The sequence below is a fragment of the Dipodomys spectabilis genome, unplaced genomic scaffold (genome assembly GCF_019054845.1).
Source record: "Dipodomys spectabilis isolate Male_0828 unplaced genomic scaffold, ASM1905484v1 ptg000264l, whole genome shotgun sequence".
Classification (NCBI taxonomy): domain Eukaryota; kingdom Metazoa; phylum Chordata; class Mammalia; order Rodentia; family Heteromyidae; genus Dipodomys; species Dipodomys spectabilis.
Window position 1 is genome coordinate 3,460,018 of NW_024870941.1, and position 26,254 is coordinate 3,486,271.

Consider the following 26,254-nt stretch of genomic DNA (forward strand, 5'->3'; position numbering starts at 1 on the left):
GCAGGCTGCTTCTCAACCATGTGTGGGTGCAGGGAGCGGGAAAGTTTGCAGAGGATTCACCAAGAACTAGCAAGATACGTGATTCAGGCCACAGCAAAGCCTGGGAACCCTACTTCACACGTGTCTCCTTCAACGCCACTGGCTGCTAGTGGTAGAACCAGGATTAGAACCTCGATCATGAGGCTCTGGGTCCTCCTGCCAAGGGTCTGTCTCCCCCTCCCCCTCACTCTTTCTTCTCTCTTGTCCACCTTACACTCTCTCACTCTCTCTCTCTCTCTTACACACACACACACACACACACACACACACACTTCTAGGCCAGCCCACGTCTGAGACCAGGAGAATTGAAGTTCACACAAACACAAGCCATTGTCCTCTCCAGTCCCAAAGGAACGTTCCGTCCTGTCCCTGGCAAGATGAATCAGCCAGTGTCTGTGAGGGAGGAATGCGTGTCCATCTTCCCACAAAGACAGGACACCAGAAACCCAGGACAGCAGACTACAGTGCCAGACTCCAACCAGATGGACAGTGCCCTGTCCTGAGGCTCACCAGGAGACCCCCTCCCCCTGGCTAAGACAATGGTAGACCAGCATCTCCCCCCAGCTCCTCCACCTCCAGAGGTTCATAGGAACCTTGTTTTACCACAGCACAGCAACAGACCTCAGAAGACCCTGCTCTGAGAGTCTCAGCAGCCAGAGATGTGAAGGACAAAAGCCCAGGCACAGTGATCCTTCTCTTACTGACTCTGAAGACTCTAGAAACTACTGTATCACGAGGGAGAGTGAAGGTGTGGATCACATCTGACATCTCCCAGAGGCCTCTGATCTCCCCTGTGATCTCTCTGGAACCCCCATAACCCTAGAGCATAAGGACCATCCTACTGCACAGATGAGGAAACCATGCCGGAGAGAGGCCGGGTCAACTAGCCCAAGCTCACAGGGCTGGGATGATGGAGTAGCATCTGAACCCGTCACAGACATGTAGAGTGCAAACTCAAAGGCTGTTCTTTTAAGGTCCTGTTTTCCACCATATGCCAGGCATGACATGAAAAAAAGGATTTAGGAAGTCCTGTGCACCTGGACTGTCTGAGGATAAACAAGTGTCTTAGTGGCTGCAGGTCATTTCTCACACACCCAGGTTACACCAACACTTGGAGCGGCTCTTCCCAGCCTGCTGAACCACACTCCCTTCGCTGCACTGGGGGATGTATGTCTGCATGACACAAAAAGGTCCCCAGAGGCCCCCTCCTGCCTCCCACCACACACACACATCCATCCCCTCGTGCTCTGTCCTACCAGCCACAATTGCAGACATCTGTATAACAGCTGCCTCCACACCAGACAGCCAGACACCAGAGGGAATGGCGGGCTTCGCACAGACAGAGCCTACAAATCTACAAGTAAACCCAATGGGTAGTAAGAGAGAAAACAGTACACTTGGGCATGATAAATTAGACTTTCACACCGTGAGACCAAAGGAGGATATTCTCAGGAGAAGATGACAAAGGTTCGGTAGCTATGTGCATATGATCATATAAAATGATGTTTATCAAAATGAACTCCAAGAAATGGAAACAAGGAGTTTTATGTTATTCTGCTTCTGGGTTGTTTGTGGTTGTTGTTTTTTCTCCTTTGTCACTGATTTTGATTTCTTTCATCTTGTATGTAAGTTTATCTGCTTGGGGGAGGGTAAGAGGGAACACAGAAATGGAGGGACAAAGGGAGAACTAATGCAGCAGTGGCACTCACTAGACACCATGATGAAAATGAACTACACAACCTGTGGGGCAGGGAAGTCAAGAGGGAAATCTGGGAGAAAACGAGGGAAGAGGCGACACTGTTCAAAAAGGAATGTACTCATTACCTGACCTATGTAACTGTAACTCCTCTGTACATCACCTTCACAATAGCAATAAAAAAATTTTTAAATGTAAAGTTAAAACAAAAATCCCAGGTACCTGCTTCCTACCTGGGCCATGAGTGAGGTGCACAGGAATTCAGCAGCCATCTTACAAGCATGAGGACAGAAGTGACACACTAAAAAAGGCATAGAAAAAAGCTGGAAGGTACCTGGGACTGAATGACATTCGTGGCTTGTGGAGTAGGTCTTTGAGGTCAGCAAGTTCAGCAAACATTTCCCTTGCTTAGGGTGCTGTGTGTGTGTAGGAGTAGTAATATGACAACACACCCACCAGGAAGGAACCATTGGCCAAATTACCAGGATTTTCAGAAAATCTGGGCTCTACACCCATAGCAATAGCAAGCTCTGCTCCCATAGGGCTTTCTAGGGTAAAAAGCATGGCACAGACAGACCCGGAACTATGCTGACAAATTGCTATTGGTCTCCATGTTGGCTGTTAAGGACAACAGCTTCACAGAGCAATCCCAATGGCTTAAGTCAAATGCAGGGATGATCTGGAAGCTCTGGAGACCAGCTGCTTCGCTCCTCCTTAATTCTCCTCCTCTGTAAACCCAGCCAGATGCTGGCTGCACTGGACTTTGAGAAGACAGTGCTCACTCAGACTCAAAGACAGCTGACTGGCAGGTGCCCCTGCTGCCATCAATCCTGGGGCCCAGGCATGGTGGGAAGTGGGGCGGGGATCCCTGTGCCCTGTCAACCACAGGAGGAGGAGGCTGAGCAGACCAGCACTATTGAGACAAGACATGTCTATCAAGGAAACAGAGGTTCAGAGAGAGGAGTGAGGGACCTGGCCCACCCAGTGAGCATTTTATAAAATCACTATACCTCCCTCTTCCTGGCTGGGCAGTAAGGGAGGGGAGGCTTGGTCCAATTTCCCTTTCTATTAAGAAAGAACAGGAAGGAGGGAGGGGACCAAGGAGACATGTGAGGAGACAGGAGACCTATGGTAGCATGTGCCGACAATGAAGCCACTCCTGGAGGCAGCACCTGGCTGTGGTGCACACGGTACCTGGGACAGGGGTGTTCAAGGCTTCAAAGGCCAGAGGCTTCGCCAGCCCTGAGGCGTTATGCAATGGGCAGCAGGGGGGCGTCTGGAAGATGAGACCATCTGCAGGGGTCAGGGGACCCGAGGCTCCTCTCCTTCCATTCCCATCCTCCAGTCCTTTGTGACCAGAACACTAGAAACAGTTCACAGCTGGGCACCAGTGCCTCACGCCTGGAATCCCAGCTACTCAGGAAGCTGAAATCAGAGGTTTGGAGCCAGCCTAGGCAGGAAAGTCCAGGAGACTGTGAGCTCCAACTAACTACTCAAAAAGCTGAAGGTAGAGCTGTGGATCGAGTAGTAGAATGCTAGCCATAAGTGAAAAATCCAAAGGATAGTGTCTAGGCCCTGAGGTCAAGCTCCAGAACCAACAAAAATAGAGAGAGATAAAGAAAAGAAAAGAAAGAACAGATCACAGCCAGGGGATGGGCAGCCATGGCAGGAGGAATGTGCAGACCCAGCACCTGGCAGCTGCACTGCAAACCTTCATTCTCCAAGGAAAAGAGAGTGCGGACGACAGTTTTTCTGGGACCGGGGAGATGGGAGTGGACCAGGTGCAGTCCATGCTCTGGGAATGGAGCACAGAGTGCCCTGAGCTGGCCTACAGCTGTGGAGGTTGAGTGTTCAAGACACCCTCCAAGCAGTGACACCACCGCATCCCCCGAACTTTACAGAGGAGAAAGCAGGTCCCAGGACGAGCAAGCATCCGAGGACGGTCACTAGTGGGTGACAGGGCTGGACTGGAGCTGCTCTGTCTACTGTACTCTCCTGTGGGCCTGTGAGCTTCCAGGACCAGACTCCAAGCACCCTATGGATGCTGAGTGGCTGAGGCGGGTTTCTACTCCAGGAGCCCATCCTTAAGAAGCCTTCAGAGAGGACAGACAACGAAGCAAGGTGGTCCATGTTTACTTCCAGGGCCTCCTTTCTCCCTGAGCCAGGTGAGTACCATGCCATCTCTCTCGGGGGTGTGCTAAGTCCCAGTGGCTCAGCCTGGAAGTGGGGTGAGGAGGAGATCGAGGATGGGAAACAGTGGTGGAGGCTTTTTAAGCTTCTGCCTGAGTTTTGCCCACCTCCAGTCAGGAGGCCATGAAAACAAGCAGCCACCGTGTGGGAAAAAAGGAAATTCAGCCAAGGTCACTGTAGACGGCTCCCTGTGAGCCCATCTGCTTACAAGGAGAGAGGAAAAGGATCAGCCCCTCCGCCCAGCCCAGCCCAGCTCAGCTCAGCTCAGCTCTGCTCTGCTGGCTGGGGAGCTCAGGCCTCGGCCATCCTGTCCCACTCCACCCGATCTCTGTCTCCTTCATCCAAGAGGCCCTGTGGGTAACATCAGCTCATTTCCCGGAGAGCACTGCTGAGCACAAACACAGATTCCCATGGAAACTAAATCAAATCAAAGCCTCTGAATGACAGAGGACACAGGTGGAAGGAATTAGATACAGACAACGCAGCAGGAAAGGCAATCTGGGCACAGAAAGCCACCCAGCCTATGAGCTAGGAATGGCCAGGCGTGGACACAGCCCTACTGTGTCTCCCTCACAGCTGGATTCACGGGACATTGGCCCCAGATGTGGAAACTGAGTCATCCTTGTCATCAATCTCATGGTGCGACACCAGCAAAATCCCTTGAGCCTTCTCTGGGCCCTACAGGCAGGGAAGCTGGGATGAGAGGCAGGAAAAAAGGGTGGATAGCGGTTCCAGCTGAATATTCTGTGCTCAAGGGATGTCAACCATGAGAAGCAGAGGTTGGGAGTAGAACTGAGAGGTCAGCCTGGACAGTAAGAAATTCCTGAGACTGTGGTAAACGATGACTTGGAGCAGAGACACACGTCACCATCTCCCGTCACACAAGGAGGCACCAGGCGGAAGATCGCAGCCGAAGCCTGCCCGAGTATCACAGAAGACCTTACTTCAAAAAAAAGCAAGGCAAAATAAGCCTGGAGCCATGGCTCAAGTAGAGGTACACCAGCCATGAGCCAGAAAGCCAAGTAAGAGCATGAGGCTCTGCGTTCAAGCCTGTTACTAGTGTGTGTGCGTGTGTGCACACACATGTCGCTGTTAGACATTCATGATACATGAGTTCATCATAAAGGCAGTGTTCTTGCATTTTCAGAAGCCCAGCTGGCCCTAGATTTACAACTGTCCTGATACTACTCCGGCAGGCTCTTACACATCTGTGAATGGCTCATCTCACATCTCCCTCCCTGGTGAGCCAGCCCTGAGCTAGGGCGTGGATGTCAGTAGCTTTAAGAAGATTTCTCCATCTGGAGCAGGAGTAATGGATCTGGGCCATCTCAAAGACATCTGCCTGTTCTAACAGCCTTAGACTCTGGAATGCTTGCCAAAGAAAACAAAGCTAGAAACTGGAACCCAAAATACTTCCCGTCTCCCCACTCACTTGAATTTACAAACAAAGCTGCCAACCCCAATTCTAGAGCCTTCTCAGCAGGACCAGATCAGTCACCTTCTTCCCACAGCCATAGCACTGGAAGCCAGCCACCTCACCCCACCAGCTTAAACTCTGGGGAATCCAGAATGCCAGCTGGGAAGGGGACACACAGGTCTCTGAAAGTATCTCACCAAACTTCACCCACACGTAACAATCTACCTGCCCAGAACACCACCCAGGTCCACACAGAGCATCTCAGGTGATGTCCGCAGAGAGAGGTAAAGTGCGGTGCCATCTGCTGAGGCAGCCGGGCTGTCTCCTGCAGACTGTCCCTCTGCGGGCCTGGCAGCAGACCCTCTCTGCAGCATCCACATAGCTTCTGTGCTTTAATGCCTGTGTTTTGACTCACTGGCTGAAATTGTAAGACTTACGTGTGTGTGTGTGTGTGTGTGTGTGTGTGTGTGTGTGTATGTGTGCGCCCGCGCGCCAGTACTGGGTCTTGAACTCAAAGCATGAACACTGACCCTTGGCTTTTTTGCTCAAGGCTGGTGCTCTACTACTTGAGTCATACCTCCACTTCTGGGCTAGTTAATTGGTTGAGTCTTGTGGACTTTCCTGCCCAGGATGGCTTTGAACCATGATTCTAAGGTCTCGACCTGCCAAGTAGCTAGGATTATAGGTTATTATCCTGACCTCTGCCACCCCATCCAGAATTTTCTCTGGGTAGTCCCCACTTCACCAGGGCCCTTTGTCTCTTTGGTCTGAATAGCCCACAGATCAGTAAGAACTACCATTCCTGGCATCTGTTCTACCTGGACCCAGGCACAGAAAACATATACAAATGTTTTGCAAACCAGGAGGGGAACACAGAATGGCTGGGATGGAGTTCGGTGGTAGGGGTCTTGTCTAAATGTGGGAGTCTTGGCTGGCATCAGTCTCCAGTATTAAAAATCTAAAAAAAAAAAAAAACTAAAGCACAACACAGAAGTGAGTCACCTTCTAGGGAGTGGATGAATTACGCCTCTAGGACTCGGGGTAGGAGACTTTTTCTGCCAAGGGCCTTTGGCTATTTCTAACATCACTGCATATAAATATTAGTATAGGCAGATGGCAGCAAGCAGCTGAAGAAGCACGCATTTGTCCCGTTGATTCTGTCTACAGTTAAAAGGCAGGGATACATTTAAAGCAGACAGAGCAAGTTTATTTGAAAGTAAAAGGAAAGGCATGAAAGGCTAAGTAAGGGAGACTGAACTGAGCTGGGGCCCCCAAAGAGGAGTCCAGTGGAGTCCTTTCAGAGCTTGGAGTTAATAGTATGAGGCTCCTCCCCTAGGCTTGATGCTGATTGGCCCATGGCATGGGCCACCCCAGTTCTTTTCATTGGGAGCAAATACTGAGGGCTTTATGAGAGTGAGAAGTGCAACGATGGGCCTGGTGTTATCTGCTACATGTCATGTCTGTCACTTTCCATCCCTAACTACCACCCTTTCTTTCCCTTACCATCATATATGAATGATTTGGGTTTGAACTCAGGGCCTGAGCTTTTTTACTCAAGGGAATATTCTACTAACTTGAGACACATTTCCACTTCCAGCTTTTTCTGGTGGTTAATTGGAGATAAAAGTCCAATAGACTTTCCTGCCCAGGCTGTCTGTGATTTACGATCCTCTGATCTCAGCCTCCCGAGCAGCTAGAATTATAAGTGTGGGCCACCAGGGCCCAGCTTGAATGATTTTTGAATACTGAATATTTTCTAGCTCTGTCTAGCCCAGAATCTTTAACCAAGATATAAAACATCTATGACAACCATATTATTACAGACAGATTTGCCTGTCAATTCTACTCCTAGATGCCCTGTCAAAATTGAAAGCAGAGTCTCAAACAGGTATTTGCACATCTATGTTCATAGCAAAAAGGCAAAAGACAACCAGGGGTCCATGAGTGAACAGTGGACAAGAAAAGCATGACATACGTACAATGGAATGGGGCTCGGCCTTCCCAAGGAAAAGAACTCTGACCCAAGCAACGTGGATGAACGCAAGAATATGACACTGAAATGGGTCTGAACAAAAAGACAACTACTATGTGGTCCCACTTAGAGGAAGCACTTATCATTGTCAGAGTCACTGGCAGAAAGCAAGATGATGGGTACGAGGGTCTGGAGACAGGAAGGTGTTTGTTGGGGTTAGCATCAGTTCTGCATAATGGAAAGTACTTTAGATGCATGGTAGGGGACAAAAAGTAGTTTAGATGTGGCAGTGGTAGTGGCTGTGTATGAATGCTCTTAATACCACTGAACTGTACACCTAGTTATGATGGCACATTGCATGTTATGTGTATTTTACTGCCCTCGATGGTGCAGCATGTGAAGGTGCAGTGATGTGCGCAGAACATCACATCCTTCCTGCTCAGAGAGTTTGTCTATGACTCGTAGTTTTACCACTCTGGCCTCAGTTTCCCCATCTGAGTGATGAGATACTGCCTGTCATGTTGCTGAGAAGCCCTCAGTGTGGTGTCTATACAGGGAGCAGCATCTGCCCAGGCCGCCCTGTGGCTGGGAGGGGAGAGGCTCAGGATCTGGAGACCCCTCCCCCAGACACTGCTGGGTGGTCTCGGAAGACTCACTTCACCTAGATGCTTCCCCCACTCTTTGGACCAGCTGGCAGTAAACCAACAGTGGGCTGACTCTCAGGTAAAATTGAGAAAGCCTGAGGTCTTTTCTTGAGGTGGCCTGAGCCTGGACAAGTTCCACGCATCAAATGCAGAGATGAGAATTCAGCCACTGTGTGACTGGCCAGGCACACGTAGCCCCTTTCCACTGCAGCTTCCTCTGCTCACACTTCTCATGCTAGCTACTTGGAAGACTGAGATCTAGAGGACTGGGGTTTAAGGGCAGTCTGGGCATGCACAGGAAACCCTTTCCTTCACCAATAGCAGGGAGGAGAAGACTCTGGAGGAGAGAGCAGAGCAGTCATCAGGGCAGGATGAGATAGAAGATGGAGATGCAGAACTGGGAAGGGGCTGGAAGCCAAATGCCTCCATGAGAGCAAGTTTGGGCGAGCCTACCTCAGCTCACCTGTGGTGGCTATCATATGCTCACCTCTCCTCTTCAGAGAGACACAAGCTCTGGACCCACTCTGCTCCCTCCATTATCCCCTGGGATAATGAATCCAGGGCCTATAGCTGTAAGGTTCCAACCACTCTCAGCCGAGAGATCAGCCTGCTCTTTTGAGCGTTGGCTCCTGGACAAAGGGATAGACACACCCCTGGCTGGCCCACCCTGCTCAGGATGGACATGCTCAGTCCTGGCCAACACACTGGAGAAAGACTGTTTTCATATCTTGAGCAAAGCCAAGGACAGCAGGCCTACCTGACCCAGCGTCTCAAACCTGCCCACAGCCCAGCAATGTGCCCTCCCTCGCTTCCTCCTGGGAAATTCCAGTGCTGCCCATTTCTACATGAGATGCACCTGAGAGTGGGGATCTGGAGAGCCTATTTCTTTGTCTTCCCTGGCCCTCACATTTGAACATAGATCTACTTGAGGTCAATGGAGAGAGAACTGGCAGAGCAGATGGGGCAAGGTGTGGGGAAGAGGCTGGGTTCTCTACTTACCTGAACATCAAACTCCTGCAGGAGGCCAGTGATGGTCTGTGGAGAGACAAGACAAGAAAGACAATCAGAGTCCTCAATTAAGAGAAGCCACGTCAGAGCATGTGCAGAGAGAGGGGAGCAACATCCACTGGTGCTGTGCTTGCTGTTGGCATCTTTGGGTCAAGTCTCCTCTGTGAGCTGGACACAGGAGCCCCTGCCCTGAGCCCGGACAGGTCTGGTCCAGCCTGAATTGATTATTCTGATGGTGAACACCTTGTTTACCAGAACTGGGACTTGAACTCAGGACCTTGAACTTTTTCACTCAAGGCTGGTGCTCTACCACTTGAGTCACAGCTCCACTTCCAGCTTTTTGGTAGTAAACTGGAGATGAAAGTCTAACAGTCTTTCCTGCCTAGGCTGTTGGAGAACTGTGATCCTCAGACCTCAGCCTCACTAGCAGGTAGGATTACAGGCATGAGTCACCTGTGCCTCTTGACACTGGACTTTTAAAGCAAATTCATATCCCAATTGTCAGAGCCTCCTATGCATTCAAAGATGTGTGTGTGTGTGTGTGTGTGTGAATGTGTGCAGACTTCCCACACATGAATATGCATGTTGCATACCACAAGCACACACTTGCCTGTGACAGGGAGAGCCAAGAGGTCCACTCACCTCTCCTTTCTCCACAAGAGGCTTCACCTCAGCGAGGTCCACATCCTGAAGCTCTCGAGACATGTCTGCTATCACCTCCTGTGAGGGGGAAAGAGGCCAGAGGTCAGGACTTCTGGCTGAGACAAGTTTCCTGAAGGCAGGTAAAGGCTGGGCCTCCGCAATTCCCTGACGTAACACGCTCTACCTGCTACCAGGAGGGACTCACCCCCTCCCACTGGGACTGGGTGCTAGATTTCCTGGGAGAGGAAACTGAGGCACAGGGGTACAATTTCCTTTCTGGTGACATGATGAACATTCCTGCCCATCACACCCAGGATGCGTCTCGCTACTATGATTCCCAAGGCAGACAGCCCCAGAATGATAACCAACAGGGAAAAGGGGTTCCATAGTGCCCACCCCCATACGCTGGCACTGCCTGACTTTATCCTACACCCACATCTCACCTCTGAGCAGGACTCTGAGCTTCCTGCTGAGAGGGAGCAGGGACAGAGGGGGCAGATCTCAGCTCTGACCACCACTGAGCACTCGTAAGGCCTTCACTACAAATGCCAAAGCAGGGAGGGGAGAGGCAGGGAAGGGAGAGGCAGGGAAGAGGCAGCAGAGCCTTCTTCCTGGCTCAGCCTCAGATCGGGTGTGAAGGGCCAGGAAATGAGGCTGGCAAAACAAGATTGCAACAGAATTCAAACAAGCTTAGGATGCTTGCCTTAATGGCTCCCAGGGGATCAAGACTTGGGTAGGAGTGTGACATCCATCTATAGGAGGTGACAACTATGGGAGGTGACATCCATGGGACAGTGATATCTTCAGGAGAGTGACATCTATAAGAAGCGACAGCTACAGGACAGTGACATCGACAGGAGGTGAAATGTGTAGGTGATGACATTTATAGGAGAGTGACATCTAAGGGATGTGACATCTGTGCAAGGTGGCATCTACAAGAGGTGACGGCTATGGGAAGTGACATCTATGGGAGGTAGTGTCTATGGGAGGTGACATCTATGAAAGGTGATCTACTAAGCGTCATGCGGGAACTGGAATAGAAACATTCATTTTGATGGACCAATAGTCAAGTTGGAAAAATTCAATGTCCAGCAATAAACAGGTGGAGGTCCAGGAAACCCAGAAGAGTAAACAGTGCTGCACAGAGGCCTGGAGTAAGGGAAAGAGTCAGGGGACACAGCCAACACTCAGTGCCTGGATCCAGGGTTTCGGAGTGGACAGACCCAATGAGAAAAGCTTGGTGTAGGCTTTAGACTGCTGCTTTCCACAGCCTCGGGCCCCAGCTGCCTAAGGACCCATGAACACCGAGAAGAGAATGTGAGTCCCAAATGTCAGCCCCAGGGCTCCTCTGAGGACCAGCTCCCCAAATCCACAAGGTTGTGTGAACCTCCTCTGCGAGGTCAGCCAGTGAGAGCTGGTGACCTGGATCTACGCCCCGAGCCAACACATGGCAGTATGTGGGTGAGCCCCCCGGGGCATGCCTCGGTCTGGGACCCCAGTGTGACTTTCCCCAGTAGATGTCCACCCCACAAGAATGCCTTTCTGTAGCCTTTGGAGTCTGGGCTCTGGAAAATTCTGAAAACAAAGTCGGGTTTCTATTTATTTGTGTTCCTGGGATGCTGCCAGCCTGGAGGCAGGAGGAATGAAAAGCCCTGGGTCTGTCGGCCTTGCTAATTCAGCATGTTTGTGGTCCCGAGACCCTGGCCGTGGGACATCTCGCCTACACAGCTGAAAGAACCTTCTAGAAGCTCAGGGTACTGGCAATACCACCACTCATGCTGAGAGCAAAAGACAGCAGGGTTCACAGGGGCTTTGGGTCACACCCTGCTTGGCAGACAGCCCAAGGGTGAAGCTGGGGTCTTCTGCTGTCCCACGGGGTGATTCAAGCAGGCCTTCTTCAGCCCCATTTTTATCTACCTTGTTCTGCTCTCTGCCTCCAGCTACCAGATGCGGGCCAATATTCCTGTATCCTTGACTCGGTGAGCAATGCCACTTAATAGCAACACACTTATTGACGTTCACTATTAACTGTCATTAGCCCATGAGAGAAAGGGTCTGGAATAGAACTCAGTAGATGGTCCAGCTCAGACCAGTTTGGCGAGTTCCATTTGGCTTACAGAAGCTAGGATCACACTCTCCTTCCTCCTTCAGCACAGAAAGAGCATGCACTTCTGCTTCCCTCAGTACTCCTGCTGAAACCCATACACCTCACTCCCTTTCTGCTTCCTCCACCTGCACATTTCAGACAACAGCACATAGTAGGTGGAAAGATGGCTGAGTCTCCTAAAACAGCAAAGACTTTGAAATCTGCCCCCCTTGGGCAACTCAGAGTCTACGAGGAAAGGCCAAGGGAGAAGCAACAGGGACTATCTCAGTTTATCTCCATGAAGGCTAGTTTTTGTCTCCAGGGGACCTGTGGCCACGCCTTGAGACTTTTGATTGCTGTGATTATCATAGCATCTAGTGCTCAGGGGCCAGGACAGCTGCTAAACAGCCAATGGTGTACAGGATGGACCCATAACACAGGATGATCTGACCCAAACATCGCCAGTGCCAAGGCCAGGACACCGAGGACTCTGAAGTCCTTGGTACAGAAAGTCTGGAGAAAGCTCAAGACAGACACTTGTCCCTTGGGGACAGTGGGGCCTGACCGTCCATACACACACTGTCCTGTCAGAACTCCTGCCAGAAGGTCTACCTTATACAGACCACTCAGAGATACCCAGGGCTATGTAGGAACCTGGCTGTGCACACCTAGCCTACAACAGATGACCACAGCACATTAAGCTAGCCAGATGCAGGGTCTAGTACATAGCCTGCCTAAGTGACCAGAGACTAGCCATTCCTACCACAACAGTGCTTTAGGACCAGGCCCTACCTGACTCTGATGCCTGGTATCAGTGTCTCTTTGGGGCTTGAACTCAGGGCCTAGGGCACTTTCCCTTAGCTCTTTCACTTAAGGTGAGCACTCTGCCATTTGAGCCATAGCTCTACTTCTGGCTTTGTGCTGGTTAATTGGAAATAAAGGTCTCAACGACTTTCCTTTCCAGGCTGGCTTTGAACCAGGATCCTTAGTCTCAGCCCCCCAAGTAGGTAGGATGACAGGTGTGAGCCACCAGTGTCTGGCCAAAAGTTTTCCAACATTTTTCCCCCAGATACTTTCATGCAAAAGGAACCTTAAAAGCAGGTTCAATATAAAAAACAAACAAACAAACAAAAAGCGGGGCACTGGTGGCTCACACCTGTCATCCTAGCTACTCAGGAGGCTGAGATCTGAGGATCGCAGTTCAAAGCCAGCCCAGGCAGGAAAGTCTGTGAAAATCTTATCTCCAATAAACCACCAGAAGACTGGAAGTGATGCTGTGGCTCATGTGGTAGAGTGTTAGCCTTGAGCTGAAGAACTGAGGGACAACGCTCAGGCCCAGAGTTCAAGCCCCATGACCCACCAAAAACAAATAAATAAAATGAAAAATAGAAAACAGAAAGGCAGGAGGGCTTTGGATGTGGCCAGAGGCCCGGGCCACTGCGGGTTCTCTTGGCAGCACGCGGCCCTGTTGTTCTCATTGCTGTGTCTCACGGCAGAGGTCTTGAGACTCTGAGACTTGGCGCTAGACATTTGGGCCTCAGAGTTGTTTGCTAGGGGGCTTCTGAGTATCCTATGATGTCCAGCCTCCCCTCCTCTTCCCTCCACGCATGTCCCCAAGCTGTGACAGACATGGAGTGGGACCTGGTAGAAATGGCTGGTCATAGAGCTCACAGTAGGGAACAGTTATCCAAAGGAGGTCTATTTTAGGCACAAGTCTTGTTTAATCTAGTCTCTCTCTCTCTCTCTCTCTCTCTCTCTCTCTCTCTCTCTCTCTCTCTCTCCTTTCTCTCTCTTTTAGTATCTCCCCACCCCTCCATCATCACCATCTTCACAGGAGGCAGCTGATACCCGAGATGTGATGACCATTCTCAGCTCCTCCCTCTGATAGCCAGCTGTCAGGGAAGCTCACTTCCTGCTAAGACCCCATTCCAGAATCAGGACTCGAGGTCACACCAGCTGCTGTGCTGGCTGGGACCCCTTCTTCCATTCCCATCTGCCCACTTCCAGAAACCTAGGAAAGTGAAGACAGACAGCATGGAGCTAAGGAGAAGCCTGGGTTCAGACTCACACTAGTACCCCTCAGCTTGATGGTCCTGACCCGAATGCCCCAGTGTGCCCATCTGTGAAATGGGCAAGCTAAGCAGGCTTGAGAGACACAATGGCACGCCAAGGCCAAAGAACAGCTGCTTATTACATCAGCGCAGTCTCCTTCCCTGGTTGCCTCCCCAAGCCCCCATGTCACTGTGAGGATGTGATGTGTGCACTGTTAGCCCCAGAGTGGGGACACTCACAGAAGTTGCCAATGCAACTGGGGTCTCCAGCCTGCAGACCAGTGCACTGACCTTCACTCCCTCCCCATCAGCAATGCCAATCAATGAGCAACAAGACGCAAGAAGCTGAACACAGACCTCGCTGGTTCACCAACCCCAGGGGAGTCAGCATTTAAATGGAACTCAAGGCTTGCCGGGCAGCCAGGACCAGGATCCGCCCGGGGAGGGAAGAATGCATCCCCAGTGCCAGGGAGGGCAGGGGGCAGAGGCAGCCCAGTGGTACTTGGCAACTGCTACCCGGCCAGTGGGGGCTGGAGGAGGCACACAGCAGGAGGCTCCCAAGGCCCAGGACACTTGGTTGGCAGTGCCAGTCCTAGGGATCACGCCACTAAGAATCCTGGCTTCACAACGTTGAGCAAACCATCACCTCGCTGTGCCTTGATATGTCTATAAACTGTGCGTGCACAGTGTCTGCTCTATAGAAATGATGGAAAAGTTGGCGCCCCGAGACCAAAGACCCAAGCACACAAAGCTAGCTTCTGGGCAGAACAGCCCCACTTGCTCCTTCTCGTCCTCCCAGCCTCGGGTGCTGGTCTGCTGAGACTAGGAGAGTCTGCCCGGCTGTCAACCTGTGCTCACCCTCCTGAGGCTCCCGGGACTCCCACGGGGTGAGATGGGCCAGGTGTCGCCTACGAGAGACCTCTCCACGTCTCTGTGAACTGTTGGGAGCCACCAGGGAGCAGCATGAAGCTACACATGGCCGCAGCACAGTAAGAACCACGGGCGGCTCTGTGGCACCGTTTGCTGTCACTGGGCACTATGAGCACCATGCCCCCCCCCCCCCCAGGAAGGAGGCACCAGTATGCTCTCTACTGTAAGGACAGGGAAACGGAGGCACATGGAGGTCATGTGGCTCAAATGAACAATGACGTCACACAGTCCTAAAGACAGCCCAGACCTCTCTCAGTCACATACCCTCTGGGAAGGTACCACGATCCGGGGATGGTGACGTGGCTGCGTAGCTGGTCTGGTGTGCGAGTCACTGGGGGGCGTCACCCATGCTTCATCTGGCACTCTGTGCATTCACACCCTTAAGCCACGAGCAGCCCCAGCTTTGGGCAAAACCCACATGGTAGAGAAGGTCTGCTGCTAAGTTCTCTCCAAAGCACCTCCTGCCTGGGCAAATGGCTGTGCCATGTCCACGCGCTCTGTCATCTCATTGGCTCCTCCAAGTTGTTGGGGGGGAGATGGGAACCTGCCATGCCCGTTTCACAGACTGGCAGCCCGAGGCTCCCAAACTAAAGCCCACACGGCTTCTCAGTGGCCCACACACCTGGCTTCCCCCAGGGAAAGAAGTCAACCTGGCTGCTGGGTGTGGGGGCACAGGTGGGGGACTTGGGGGATGGCGGACCGCAGCCTCCCTTCCGGGAGTCCCCCAGCATGGGGGAGCCTAGCTCCGATTGTCACAAGCCTGGTCTCGAGGCCCTGGAAAAGCCAGCATGCTGCCCATCCCTCTGGGCTCATTACAGACAGATTTTTTAGACAGCAGAGGGAATCGATGCTGTGTGGCATAGCGGCTCTTCAATTTGGCAATTACCACCACACACACACACACACACACACACACACACACACACACACACACTGGGGCAAAAAGGCCCAATTTCTGCAGTAACTCCGGGAAAATTTGCCTTGGGGATAGGGTGGATGTCCCGCCCTACTGCCCATATTATCTTTCCTCCATATTTTGCCAAAAATGCTCTCAAGTGAGGCCAAGAGGCGGTCCACGGGCTCCTTGGGTGTTTTCTGGACCTTTTGAAAGTCAGGTCTCTGGGGAGCATGTGCCTGAGCTGACAATGCTTTTCCTTACATAATCAACCTAGCACACAGAAGGGGTGGACTCGCTAGTCCCTCCAGAAAGTTCTCCGGATGAGGGGAGGGGAGGTGGAGACGAGCAGTTAAGCCTCAGAGTGATCAAGATCATGTTTTTAAGGGCATACAGGACATGCACCAGAGACTTCCATACAGAATTAGGACCTCAGGCCCGGACACGTGGGTCCACTATTTCATTCCACACGGAAAGGAAGCAAAGGGGTTACTAAGACAAGGCCAACCTAGCCCCACCCTCGGCTCACCAAAGCTGCCCTCGTTCTCCGGGGACCAGCTGGAGCTGGAAAGGAATTGCTATGTGGTCAGCTTGAGTTCAGAACCAACTGCAAGGTCAGGGGAGCAGAGCTGCTGGCCGCCACACAATTGCAGGAAGTGAGAGCGTCAGGAATCACAGGCCCGACCTCTCCACACCACTCTTGTGTCTTCCTAGAGGTGTTCTATGGTGCACTGGCCAGTGGTTATGGCGGAGAGAAGACCGTCAGATGGGGACAAATTGGGTGATTGGAAGTGCGGAGGGCACTGGTCACCCTGGAAGATTATCCTGTGAATCTGAGGGACGAGCGGGAGATCCCTACAAGGTCTGTGATGAGTGACTGAAATCACACACTGTCAGCCTAGCTCAGAATGGGGAAGTGGAATGTTCAAGAGGGCTGCTGGCACACTAACAATATCCTTGCACTAACCGTCTCCAGATGGCTCCCGCCATGCCCAGATCCCCTGCGCAAGAATCCCTGGGCATCAGAGGTTTCCAGATGGGGCCGCGGCCTCAGGCTCTCAGGTAGAAGAAAGCAACAGAGAAACAGAGACAAGCACGGACCAGCCAGATCCCAGAGGGACACACGGGACCCCCTCAGGGAAGAGGACTAGAGGCCAGGGAGGCGATGGGAGGGAGAGTTGAGGGTTCCTAGCTAATTCTGAGAGGTGCTGAGAAGTACCTATGTCCTAAGAATCCTATTCACGTACCTATTGGAGAAGGCTTCCCAGAACCTCCTCAAAACCAAGGGGGCGGAGCTGGGGAAGGAAATAGGGGAACAAGGCAGAGGCCCATAAGCAGAGCTCTCTGCAGGCTTAACATGAACACTTGTGTGAGGGTTCTGTGAAAGAGAAGCTCAAGGCCCCCAAGACTTACCTCCCACATCCCAGCTGGGGGGAAGAGGGGGCATGGGCTCCCCTAAAGACATCTGGAGTTCAAAACCAGGCCAGGGGTGGGCAAGGAGTAGGTCATCAAAATGTTAGAGAAAAGTCAAGGACCTCTGGATCCAAAGAGGCTGTCTGCAAACCCCATTCTGTTATTCCATGGTGCCACCACTTTTCCCAGGGGTCCCCTTCATGATGGCCATGTGTTGTTAGTGTTGGGCCTTTGTGTCCCCACCTGGCCCCACCCCTCTGTACAGCCACCTCCAACAAGCTCGGCAGAACACAGGAGAGGCCAAGTTTGGCCACAGAGACTGACAGCTATCATAGTGCCATTTCCGCATTGAAGATGAGGAGCCACTTAGAGGGTGGGAAGGCCTGTCACAAAAGCAGCCTGCACCCACCGCAAGAAGCCACGCCCTACCGGGCCTGGCCCTGCTCCCAGCAGGAGTCTTCAAGGCCAAGGCTACCTGTTGGCTGTCAGCCTAGGCCATGGGACCTTTGAGTCACACCTTGTATGGATGAGCCCCGGCCCAAGGAAGAACTGCAGCCTTATCAGAAGAACACAATGCCTTCTTTCTAGGCCATGCTGGGACAAGCTCAGGCCAACAGGTGTCAGTGCCCCAGGGCCCCAGTTCTGTTCAGATGCAGTGTTATCCTATGGAGGGCAGCCAATCAAGGAAAGCCTCTAACACTCTTTGTCTCTCACTAAACTGGCTTTGCTACATTTTGTTTAGGTGGTACCAGGATTTGAACTCAGAGCTTCACGTTCACTGGGTTTGCTGGCACTGCTGCCACTCTACTACCTGAGCCACACTTCCATTTTGCCAGTTATTTTGGAGACAGTCTCATAGACTTTTCCATCTGGACTGTCTTCTACTCTCTTTCAGCCTCCTACCTAGCTAGAATTACCATCTTAAGCCACCTGTACCCAGCCAATTGATTTTGCTAATCTTTTAAGAATCTCATATGTACTTTGAAAACCCACGGCGTTCTGCCTCAAAGTTTCCATCAGAAACTCAGCCAAGGTGCAAACAAATGACTGAGGGTAGAGCAGATAAATACAAGCTCAATCCCAAGCAGGGTGCTCCCGAGTCCTGCCCCTCCCCTTGGGACAGGCCTCCCGGCTCAGTTCTCAGAGATTGGACAGGGTCCTGGGTGAGTTTTCATTCCATTCTAAATGACCCAACCGGTGGCAAGGCTCCTGGGTTTGCTTGCCACTGGGAGAGAACTCACCAAGAGAGGAGATCTTAAGACAGGGCCCAGGAGACAAACCCATGGCTCTAGCGAGAGGGTCAGCTGTGTACTTGGATCTACACACGGGATGGGAAGAGAGAAGCGCAGAAGGCCCAGGTCTGTTCAGGCTGGTCCATGTCTATGTGGGAACCCCTGCTATGGGCTGGGTCCTGGACCCGATGGCAAAGCTCCAGGCAGAGCAGCAAAGTCCTCCTCTTCACCCTGGCACGGCTCCCGTCAGAGCCCAGGTCCACTGAAGAAGGCACAGGTCTCACAATCCCCATGCCACTGCCTTCCCCAGAGCACTCTCTCTTTGGAGATTCGCCAGCCTCTGCTGAACAGCCTCTCTCCCTGCCGGACCTCGGACCTGGGGCCGGCAGAGCCTGTGTGGCCTGTGCTTTCTGGGGCATTGCTTCCAGCAGCCGGGGACCCCTTTGAAGGCAAGCACCAAGACAGCCCCCCCTCGGCGCACCTTGCTTTTCTCGTGTCTCAGGCCGCTCAATCAAGACTTCAGCACTTCTCTACAGGAAGCACACAGGTTTGCCTTGAAACCCAAGAACGCAGCTTGGATTCAGATCCGCTCACTGGGTGCGGTGAAGCGGAGAGGACGGTGAAGGGGAGAGGACGCAGCACAGAGTGGGATTGCAAGGGTGTCTACAGCCCTCGGGGGGTCCGCCCCTGGCTGACCTCTGAACCTTCGGTTTTTTTTCTTCTTCTAGAATCTTCAAGGGACCCAAGGAGCTCAAGTACCCAGGAGACTCGTGCAGAAGAGCTGTTCTTGGGAGCCAGTAATTTGGACCCCCCCAACACACACACGCGCGCACACACACACACACACACACACATACACGTGCACGCGGTCTGCGCAGACAGGCGCCTCTCCCATCCCAGACAGGCAGGGGTGGCGCTGGGGACCTGCGGGAAGACTGACAGCAGGGGTGACAGACGGGAGAGTAGGGGAGGTGGTGAGAAGAGAGGAAGAAAAAAGAGCCGCAAATCCCAGCTTCGTCTACTAATTTGATGGAGGCGGTGACAGTGTTTCCCCGGGAGCCCGCCCGCCAGCATTCCACACGCCCAGCACCAAATCGCCTCCTCGGGGCGGAATCCGAGCGCGCGGCGGCGGAGCTCCCGCGAACGTCCGAGCCACTCCAGCTGTTCTCCTGGCGGGGCTGCCGGAGGGCGGGGGGGGGGGGGGGGGGGGGATGGAGACTTCGAGGGGGGAGGGCGGGCAGACAGAGGCGCAAAGGACGCCACTCCCAGCCCCAGCCGGCGCCGCGGCCGCCCGACGCCGCGCGCCCCCAGCGCGCCCCGGCCGCCCCTCCGGGCGAGCGCCGCCCCCGGGGCCGCACCCTCCCGGGGACGCTGGGCGACACTGGGCGACAGGGCGCGCCGCACGCGCGAGACACACGCCGGGCTCTCCCTGCGCGCGCGCGCGCGCGCACACACACACACACACACACACACACGCCCTCTCACACTCGGGAGGTGCCACCCGTGCCCAGGGCCAGGCTGGAAAGCGGACACACCCACGTCCCCGGGCCCCGCGCCGCGCGCGCCGCGCACGCGCTCACCCCCAGCACGCCACCCGCACGCCCGCCGCGGCGCGATCGCTCCCTCCCAGACACCCCGGACACCCTCACCCCCCCTCACACACACGTGCGCACACGCACCCCGAATTCCTGCCGCACCCACGGGCCGGCGGTACCAGGTGTGCCTCTGGGAGGGAGCCAGGTGTGTGACTCGGGCTGGCTCGCCAACTCCTCCCCAGCCCTCAGAACCCCACTTCCCGAGCTGGGGAGACAAAGTGAATGGAGACATGTCTTCTTTCTTCCTTTTCTCTAAGCGACACCCGCCCCGAGAGAGCTGCGACGCCGGCCTCCCTCGGCCCCGATCCCGCGCTGGCGCCGGGGTCCGCACGCCTGGCAGATTCCGGTGCCACGGCTGCCCAGGCCCCCTGTCCGCCCCTCCTCGTGCCCCGGGAGGAGCACGGCGTCGGACGGGCTTACCTAAGGCAGAGGAGAAGGTGAAGGAGCCACGGACTGGCAAGGGTGTTCGGCGGGGGCTGCGCGGCCAAGGATGCGCGGCGGGCTGGCGAGGTTTGTTTACGTGGGGCGGAGGGCCACTTTATAGGCGCCGCGGCCCCGCCCCGGAGCCTCGCCCCGCCCCGGCTCGCTCCGGGCCCCCACGGAGCGGGGACACACCCCTTCCCCGCTCCGCCCCCCGCAGCCGCGCGCCCGCCGCCCGCGGAGCCGCCGCCTGTTGCGCAAGCGGAGGGAGGGGCGCGGCGGGCGGGGCGGGAGGGGCGCGGCGGGGCGGGGCCCGCCGGGCCAAGCTTTGTGGTCCTCACCCCCACCCCCCACTGCCGCGTCTCCGGGTCTGGGACGTTGGCCTGCGCCTCTCCCGCGCGCGCTCGGAAGCTGTGTGCGTGTCCGTGTGCACGCTTCCGTGTGTGCTCCGGTGTTGTGTGCATGTTCGTATGCACGCTCACGCGTGTGCTTGTGCACTTCGTGTGGCCTTGGGGCGGGGGTCCCCATCTCTGCCTGTAGATTCTTTCCCGCTCCCCCTCCCCTTCCTGAAGGCCCAGTGCAGGGAGACTTCTTCCAGGTCTCCAGGTCTTCCCTTCGTTCGGCTGCTTTCCCAGCGCTGCCACTTCCACATCTGCCCACCACCCACGGAAATCCTTACTCCCTTTCCACCCTGCCATCTTGCCCTCCTTCTCCTTCCCAATGCCCCGCCCTGCCCCTCCCAGTTCTAAGCGCACCCACATTGCATTCTCCCCTGCCCTGCCCTGCCCCTGCCCCCTGCAGGCCTGCGTCTGGGGTTTTGTGTAACTACCGCCTGTCTTCCTCGCAGTGCCAGACCAAAGAAAGCCTCCTTTCTGGGCCCTGACTGTATCTGAGGAGCTCCACCGAAGCTTTGCCTTAAAAGGTGGAGCCAGGGCTCCACCCTAGCTAGGCCGCCTAGATCAGAGTCTCGGGGAGTGTAGACAAGGCCTGGTTTTTAAGAGCTCCCTAGGTGGGTTCTAACACAAAGCCACGTTGAGAATCACAACACTGGAGAAACATGAATAAAGATTCAGACTCACAGCCACTCTGCCCAGGGTGGTCATCTTGAAGGCCTCCCCCTTCCCGAAACTCCACTGAACTGTGAACATCTTTCCTTCCCCAGCTAGGACTGTGCTTCCCTTTTTGCTTCTGGTTTCCTTCCCTCCCTAGGCCCTGGCCTTTAGTCTGCTCTGAGCCTGGTCTCTGCTCAGCCACTTAGAGAAGCCTGAAAGGCAAAAACCCTTCCTTCCTGAGTGTGGCAGACTCGATTTCCCCACCCACACACCATAGCTAAGCTGAGGGCATTCGTGCCTCAGTTCCACTCTAGACCCAGAGGAATTGAAATGAACAAGTTGACATCCTTAGCAGCCAGTCTATCAGACTGTGCCTCCTGCTCCCACTTCTATATTTCCATTTTCCTAAACCTCCCTGTTTGGTTTTTGAACATCACTTACTGAGCACTTGTGGCATGCTGTCTACCAAAGATGTGGAGCACTGAGTTTGCAAGGATGGAGGAGGATGCCCACTTCTCCAGGTACAAATGGAGACCTGGTGTGGGCATTGAGGAAGAGCATTTTGCCAGGACAGAGCAGTTCCCATCCCTTTGAGGAAGTCTTCCTTCCCAGAAGGCTCACGGCAGCCTAGACCAGCCACTGAAGCCTAAGATTGTTGCTAGTGGTTGCTGGGTTTGGAAGCTCTACCTTTTAGATGGTCATCAATATTGAGTAAGTCAAGAGGCAGGGCAAGAAAGATAAAACCACTTGTGTCCCTATCTTGGGATTCATTTCGCTTAACATCATCTTATATGGTCATATGTTCATAGCTTTTGACCTTTTCTGCTTGTCCTAGACTTATACTAGTTATTGCAAATAAGGGAACCCATGGGATCTATGTTTCTTTGGGATTTTTTGTTTCTTTTGTATGTTCTTCCCCCACGGTATAACCCCTGTTTTCAATGTATTTGATTCCAGTGCCCTGCATCTTGTACATACGTGTTTCTAATTTGGGGAGGAGAAGGGAAATAACAAAATGTTGAAATAAGGATATAGGTTGACCCATTGTAACAATGAGATGTACAAGACACTATGTTGAAAATGAACTTTACACTTTGTAAAATTGGGGAGGTGGGGAGGGAAGGGATGGTAGGGGAAAAACAAAGGAGGAGGTAACAATGCTCGATAGGAAATGTACTCATTACCTTACTCATATAACTGTAACCCCTCTGTACAGGATTTTTACAATAAAAACATTTTTTTAAACAAGAGGCAGGGCAAGAAGAATGGAGGTAGAAGATCAGAGAGAAAGCAGGAATCTCAGCAGTGAGGAAAGTACCATTTAGATCCACTCTCTCTCTCAAGAAGCTGGCTCACCCAAGGTTCTTGTCTTCCTGAGTTCTTCTACTGAGCACCAGATGAAGTTGTTGCCTATGTCTGGTTAAGATGGCCACGTAGCCAGGAAAACCCTGATTTAGTGCCACTCTGGATGTGCAGCCAGGGTGGGCGATGACTGGGAGGTTCCCTGGGGAGCTGAGCATTGCCCCCACCAGCTGAAGCAGCAGCCAGCTGAAGCAGCAGAAGCTCCCAGAGCTGACTGTGAGTGCAACCACATTGAGCTGTGGAAGTCATTTCTCTTTCCCACTGGTCAGCAATGGAATTAGATTTGCTGAGTGGATGCACATACACTGCAAATTCACCACAGAGTGAGATTAGATGTTTTACACTCATGTCCCCTGGAATTTTCTATTTAGCAACACTTTAGTTGTGTGTGTGTGTGTGTGTGTGTGTGTGTGTGTGTGTGTGTGATGATACTGGGGCTTAGGACTCAGAGTACTAAGGGCACTCAGGTCTAAGGGTACAGTCCCTTAGCTTCTCTTGCTTAAGTCTACTCTACTACTTGAGCCACAACTCCATTTCTGGCTTTTTAATGGTTAATTGTAAGAGTCTCAGGGCTTTCCTGTCTGGGCTGGATCCTTCATATTCTCAGATCTCAGCTTCCTGAGTAACTAGGATTACAGGCTTAAGCCATTCACATCTGGCTACACATTAGATTTCTTAATCGCCATGAGGATCGTCTATTCTCAACCCTCTTGCTTAGAATCTGTGATTACTCTGATTTGGGCGTGAGCAGGGGCAACTAGGATCCACAAGGAAGAGCACAGAGTTTTTAGCTCAGGAGCTAAGTTGTATCACTTCAAGCTGATGCCCTGGGCAGGTTACCACACCTCTCTGTGCAGAGAGGAAATGGCTGAGAGAAATCACCTGGCTTTCCAACCAAAATTTAGTGAGCAGACTGATAGAGCCTTAAGTTCTTTTCCCTCTGGATGTAATGAAGCACCCCAGCTCTGCTATTAGGCTCGCTCTAGATCTTCTTTCTCTTCCCAGTTCACAATCTCTCTGATTATTCAGGCCACCATGACCACAAATGGCACATCCTAAACGGGACCACTCTGGATACTAAATCCCCTCCAACCACTATAGCCCAATGCTTCTCATCCTTTCTGGTTGTAGCTTCTCAAAACTAGTGTCCCTGCACACAGCCCCACTTCCTCATCTCCTCTTCCTTTTCCTCTGTACTGTCTAGTTTAGCAAGTTCCTCTTGGACCTGGTTGAATAATTTTACACAACCTGTTAGGAAAAACAACAACCCTCACTTCCCTGAGTCCCTCTCCCTAACAGCTACTAGTGTCATCTCTTTGAGGATCACTTGCGTCTTATCTCTGCCACTCTCAAGCTCTATATTTTGGGGTGAGTTAATTTTCAACCACGGCCTTCTTATTTATATGATATACCTAATACTAGAAGTAAATCATAGGGTCATTGGTTTATGCAAGTGTTTTGTATACAAAGAGTGCTTGCTTTGAAAATGTTAGCCACCAGCACAGTAGAAGGACCTTGTCCCAGTCTCCCTGTTATCTCCCAAGTGCCTGGAGACCTTTGAAGAAGTGAGGAAAACGCAAGTGTTCCCCTGAGACATCCTCCTGCTAGATCCAGAAGGGGACTTGGATTGCTGGGTGGAGTAGAGGAGTCTTCTACCTGTCTCCTGATCCTAAATCCACTTCCGGGCCTTCAGGTATACCTCGCTACCTATGCAAATCACCCCAGTTCTCTAAGGCAGCTGTGAGCCAAAGGAAAAGCAGTGAAAGGAAATCACTTCCAAAGGAAGTAAGATGGTAGGCCAGGTTCAAGATGCAGAATAAATCCTTCAAGCAACAAGATAAGGCAATGTTTGATCATCATAAAGCAATGCAACCAGGTAATGGTGGCTCACACCTATGATCCCAGCTCCTCAGAGGCTGATATATGAAGACCACAGCTCGAAGCCAGCTAGGGCAAGACAAGGAAGTCTGTGAGACTTTGCTCTATTAAACATAAAAAAAAGCCAGAAGTGGAGGTGGTAGAATACCAGCCTTAAAGAACACTGGGACAAGGCACAGTTCCTGAATTCAAGCCTCAGTACTGGCACGCACACGTGCGTGCACGCATGCACTCACACACACACACACACACACACACACACACACACACACACGCTTTTCTTCACTCCTGGCTTGTACGAGCATTCACGGGTGGTTAAGCAGAACAAAGCCCCACAGACTGGGAGCTCAAAACCTCAAAGTTTGTTCTCACACTTTTACTTTTCTGGAGTCAGAAGTCCAACATCAAGGTGTGGGCAGAACCGCCTCCTGCGAAGCTTTAGGAAGATTCTGTCCTGACCTTGTCTAGTTCTGGTGTTGTTAACAGTCCTTGATGTTCCCTGGCCTAGAGATGCTCTGTCATCCTAATCTTGGGACTGTGTGTCCCCTCATAGAGAAGCCTTCTTCAATATGACCTCATCCTAGCTAATTACATCTCAAAAATCTACCTGTGAAGATAGTATGGCTTGAGCTCTTGGGGTGGACATGTATGGGTGGGTAAGATGGATTAGCACACATCTGCAGTGAATCTGCAGGAAGACCTGCGAGGACATCCCTGATGTCACAGCTTTCCTGAAATCCTGCCATGACTCTCGTTCAGCTTCCTGCCAGCTGTGCACTTCAGTGCCATGACCCACAGCTCACTGCATCCCGCCATCAGCCTTCAGCTCCGACAGCTCAGGTCACCTGCCGAGTCCACCAGTCTACTCATCCACCCTCCCCGGTGAGGTGCCAATAGGGAGGTCCCCTGAGAGTCCAGGCCCTTCCCTTCCACCTCACATTCTACTCCAGGCACTAAGTTACTGCTCTCTCCAAAGGTGTCCCCGCCACCTCCTCCCTGACCCTTGGCCCACTTGTTTCCTTCTCCTAGAAAACCTTCCTCACAGAGCTCATTCACCCACCCACCTGCAAGTAGGGTGTCCACCATCCATCTAGGCCTTACTACTTCCTGTCCCTCCCTCCTATGAGTCAGCAGGTGGGGCTGACTCGTGTTTGTGAAAAGAGCGTGACAGTCACCTGTCACTCTGAGCAGAACTTCCAGGGCAGGCTCATGTTTACCACGCTCTCTTTCCTGCAGCTCCTCCAGCAACCCAGAGGGAGGGAACATGTCCCCCAGATGACCCCAAATGGGCATAGCAAGTGGGGAATGCTGGGTGATCTGAAACGTTGATGTCCCCTGGATGCACACGTGGAAACCTGATCTCCCACAGGTGCCGGAGTCCAGGCCTGGCGGAGGTGATTAGGTGGCCTGAAATGAGATTAGTGTCTTATGAAGAGGCCCCAGAGAGGCACCCGGCTCTTCCTCCACCTGAGACCCAGCACAGAGACATTGTCTCAGACATGGTTGGCACTAGCTATCAAACTCCTGGCACCTCAATCTCAGACTTCCCAGCCTCCGAACAGTGAGAACAGCTTCCTGGGCAAAAAAAAAGAAACCCAGTTCTCAATGCAGCCAGGACTAAGATAGGTAAGGAATAATTCTGTTGCTCTCTGTCACAAACACAGTACAGGAGTGTCTTCCTCCAATTTGTCCCAGACACAGTTCTATCAAGTGTTTTATTTAGTGCTATAGT

The 26,254-nt window shown here is 52.8% G+C and overlaps 1 protein-coding gene across 1 annotated transcript in view; it reads right to left on the bottom strand.

Moving 5' to 3' along the window:
* Positions 1-20,331, bottom strand: part of Ndrg1 (N-myc downstream regulated 1) — a 38,350-nt gene extending 18,019 nt beyond the window's left edge. Inside the window, exons 1-3 of the mRNA XM_042699904.1 lie at positions 20,231-20,331; positions 9,609-9,686; positions 8,958-8,993 (exon numbers count right to left, since the gene is read on the bottom strand). Coding sequence (XP_042555838.1) covers positions 8,958-8,993; positions 9,609-9,671 — 99 coding nt within the window. The 5' untranslated portion in view covers positions 9,672-9,686; positions 20,231-20,331. The remainder of the gene's footprint in view (positions 1-8,957; positions 8,994-9,608; positions 9,687-20,230) is intronic.
* Between the last annotated feature and the right edge of the window lie 5,923 nt (positions 20,332-26,254).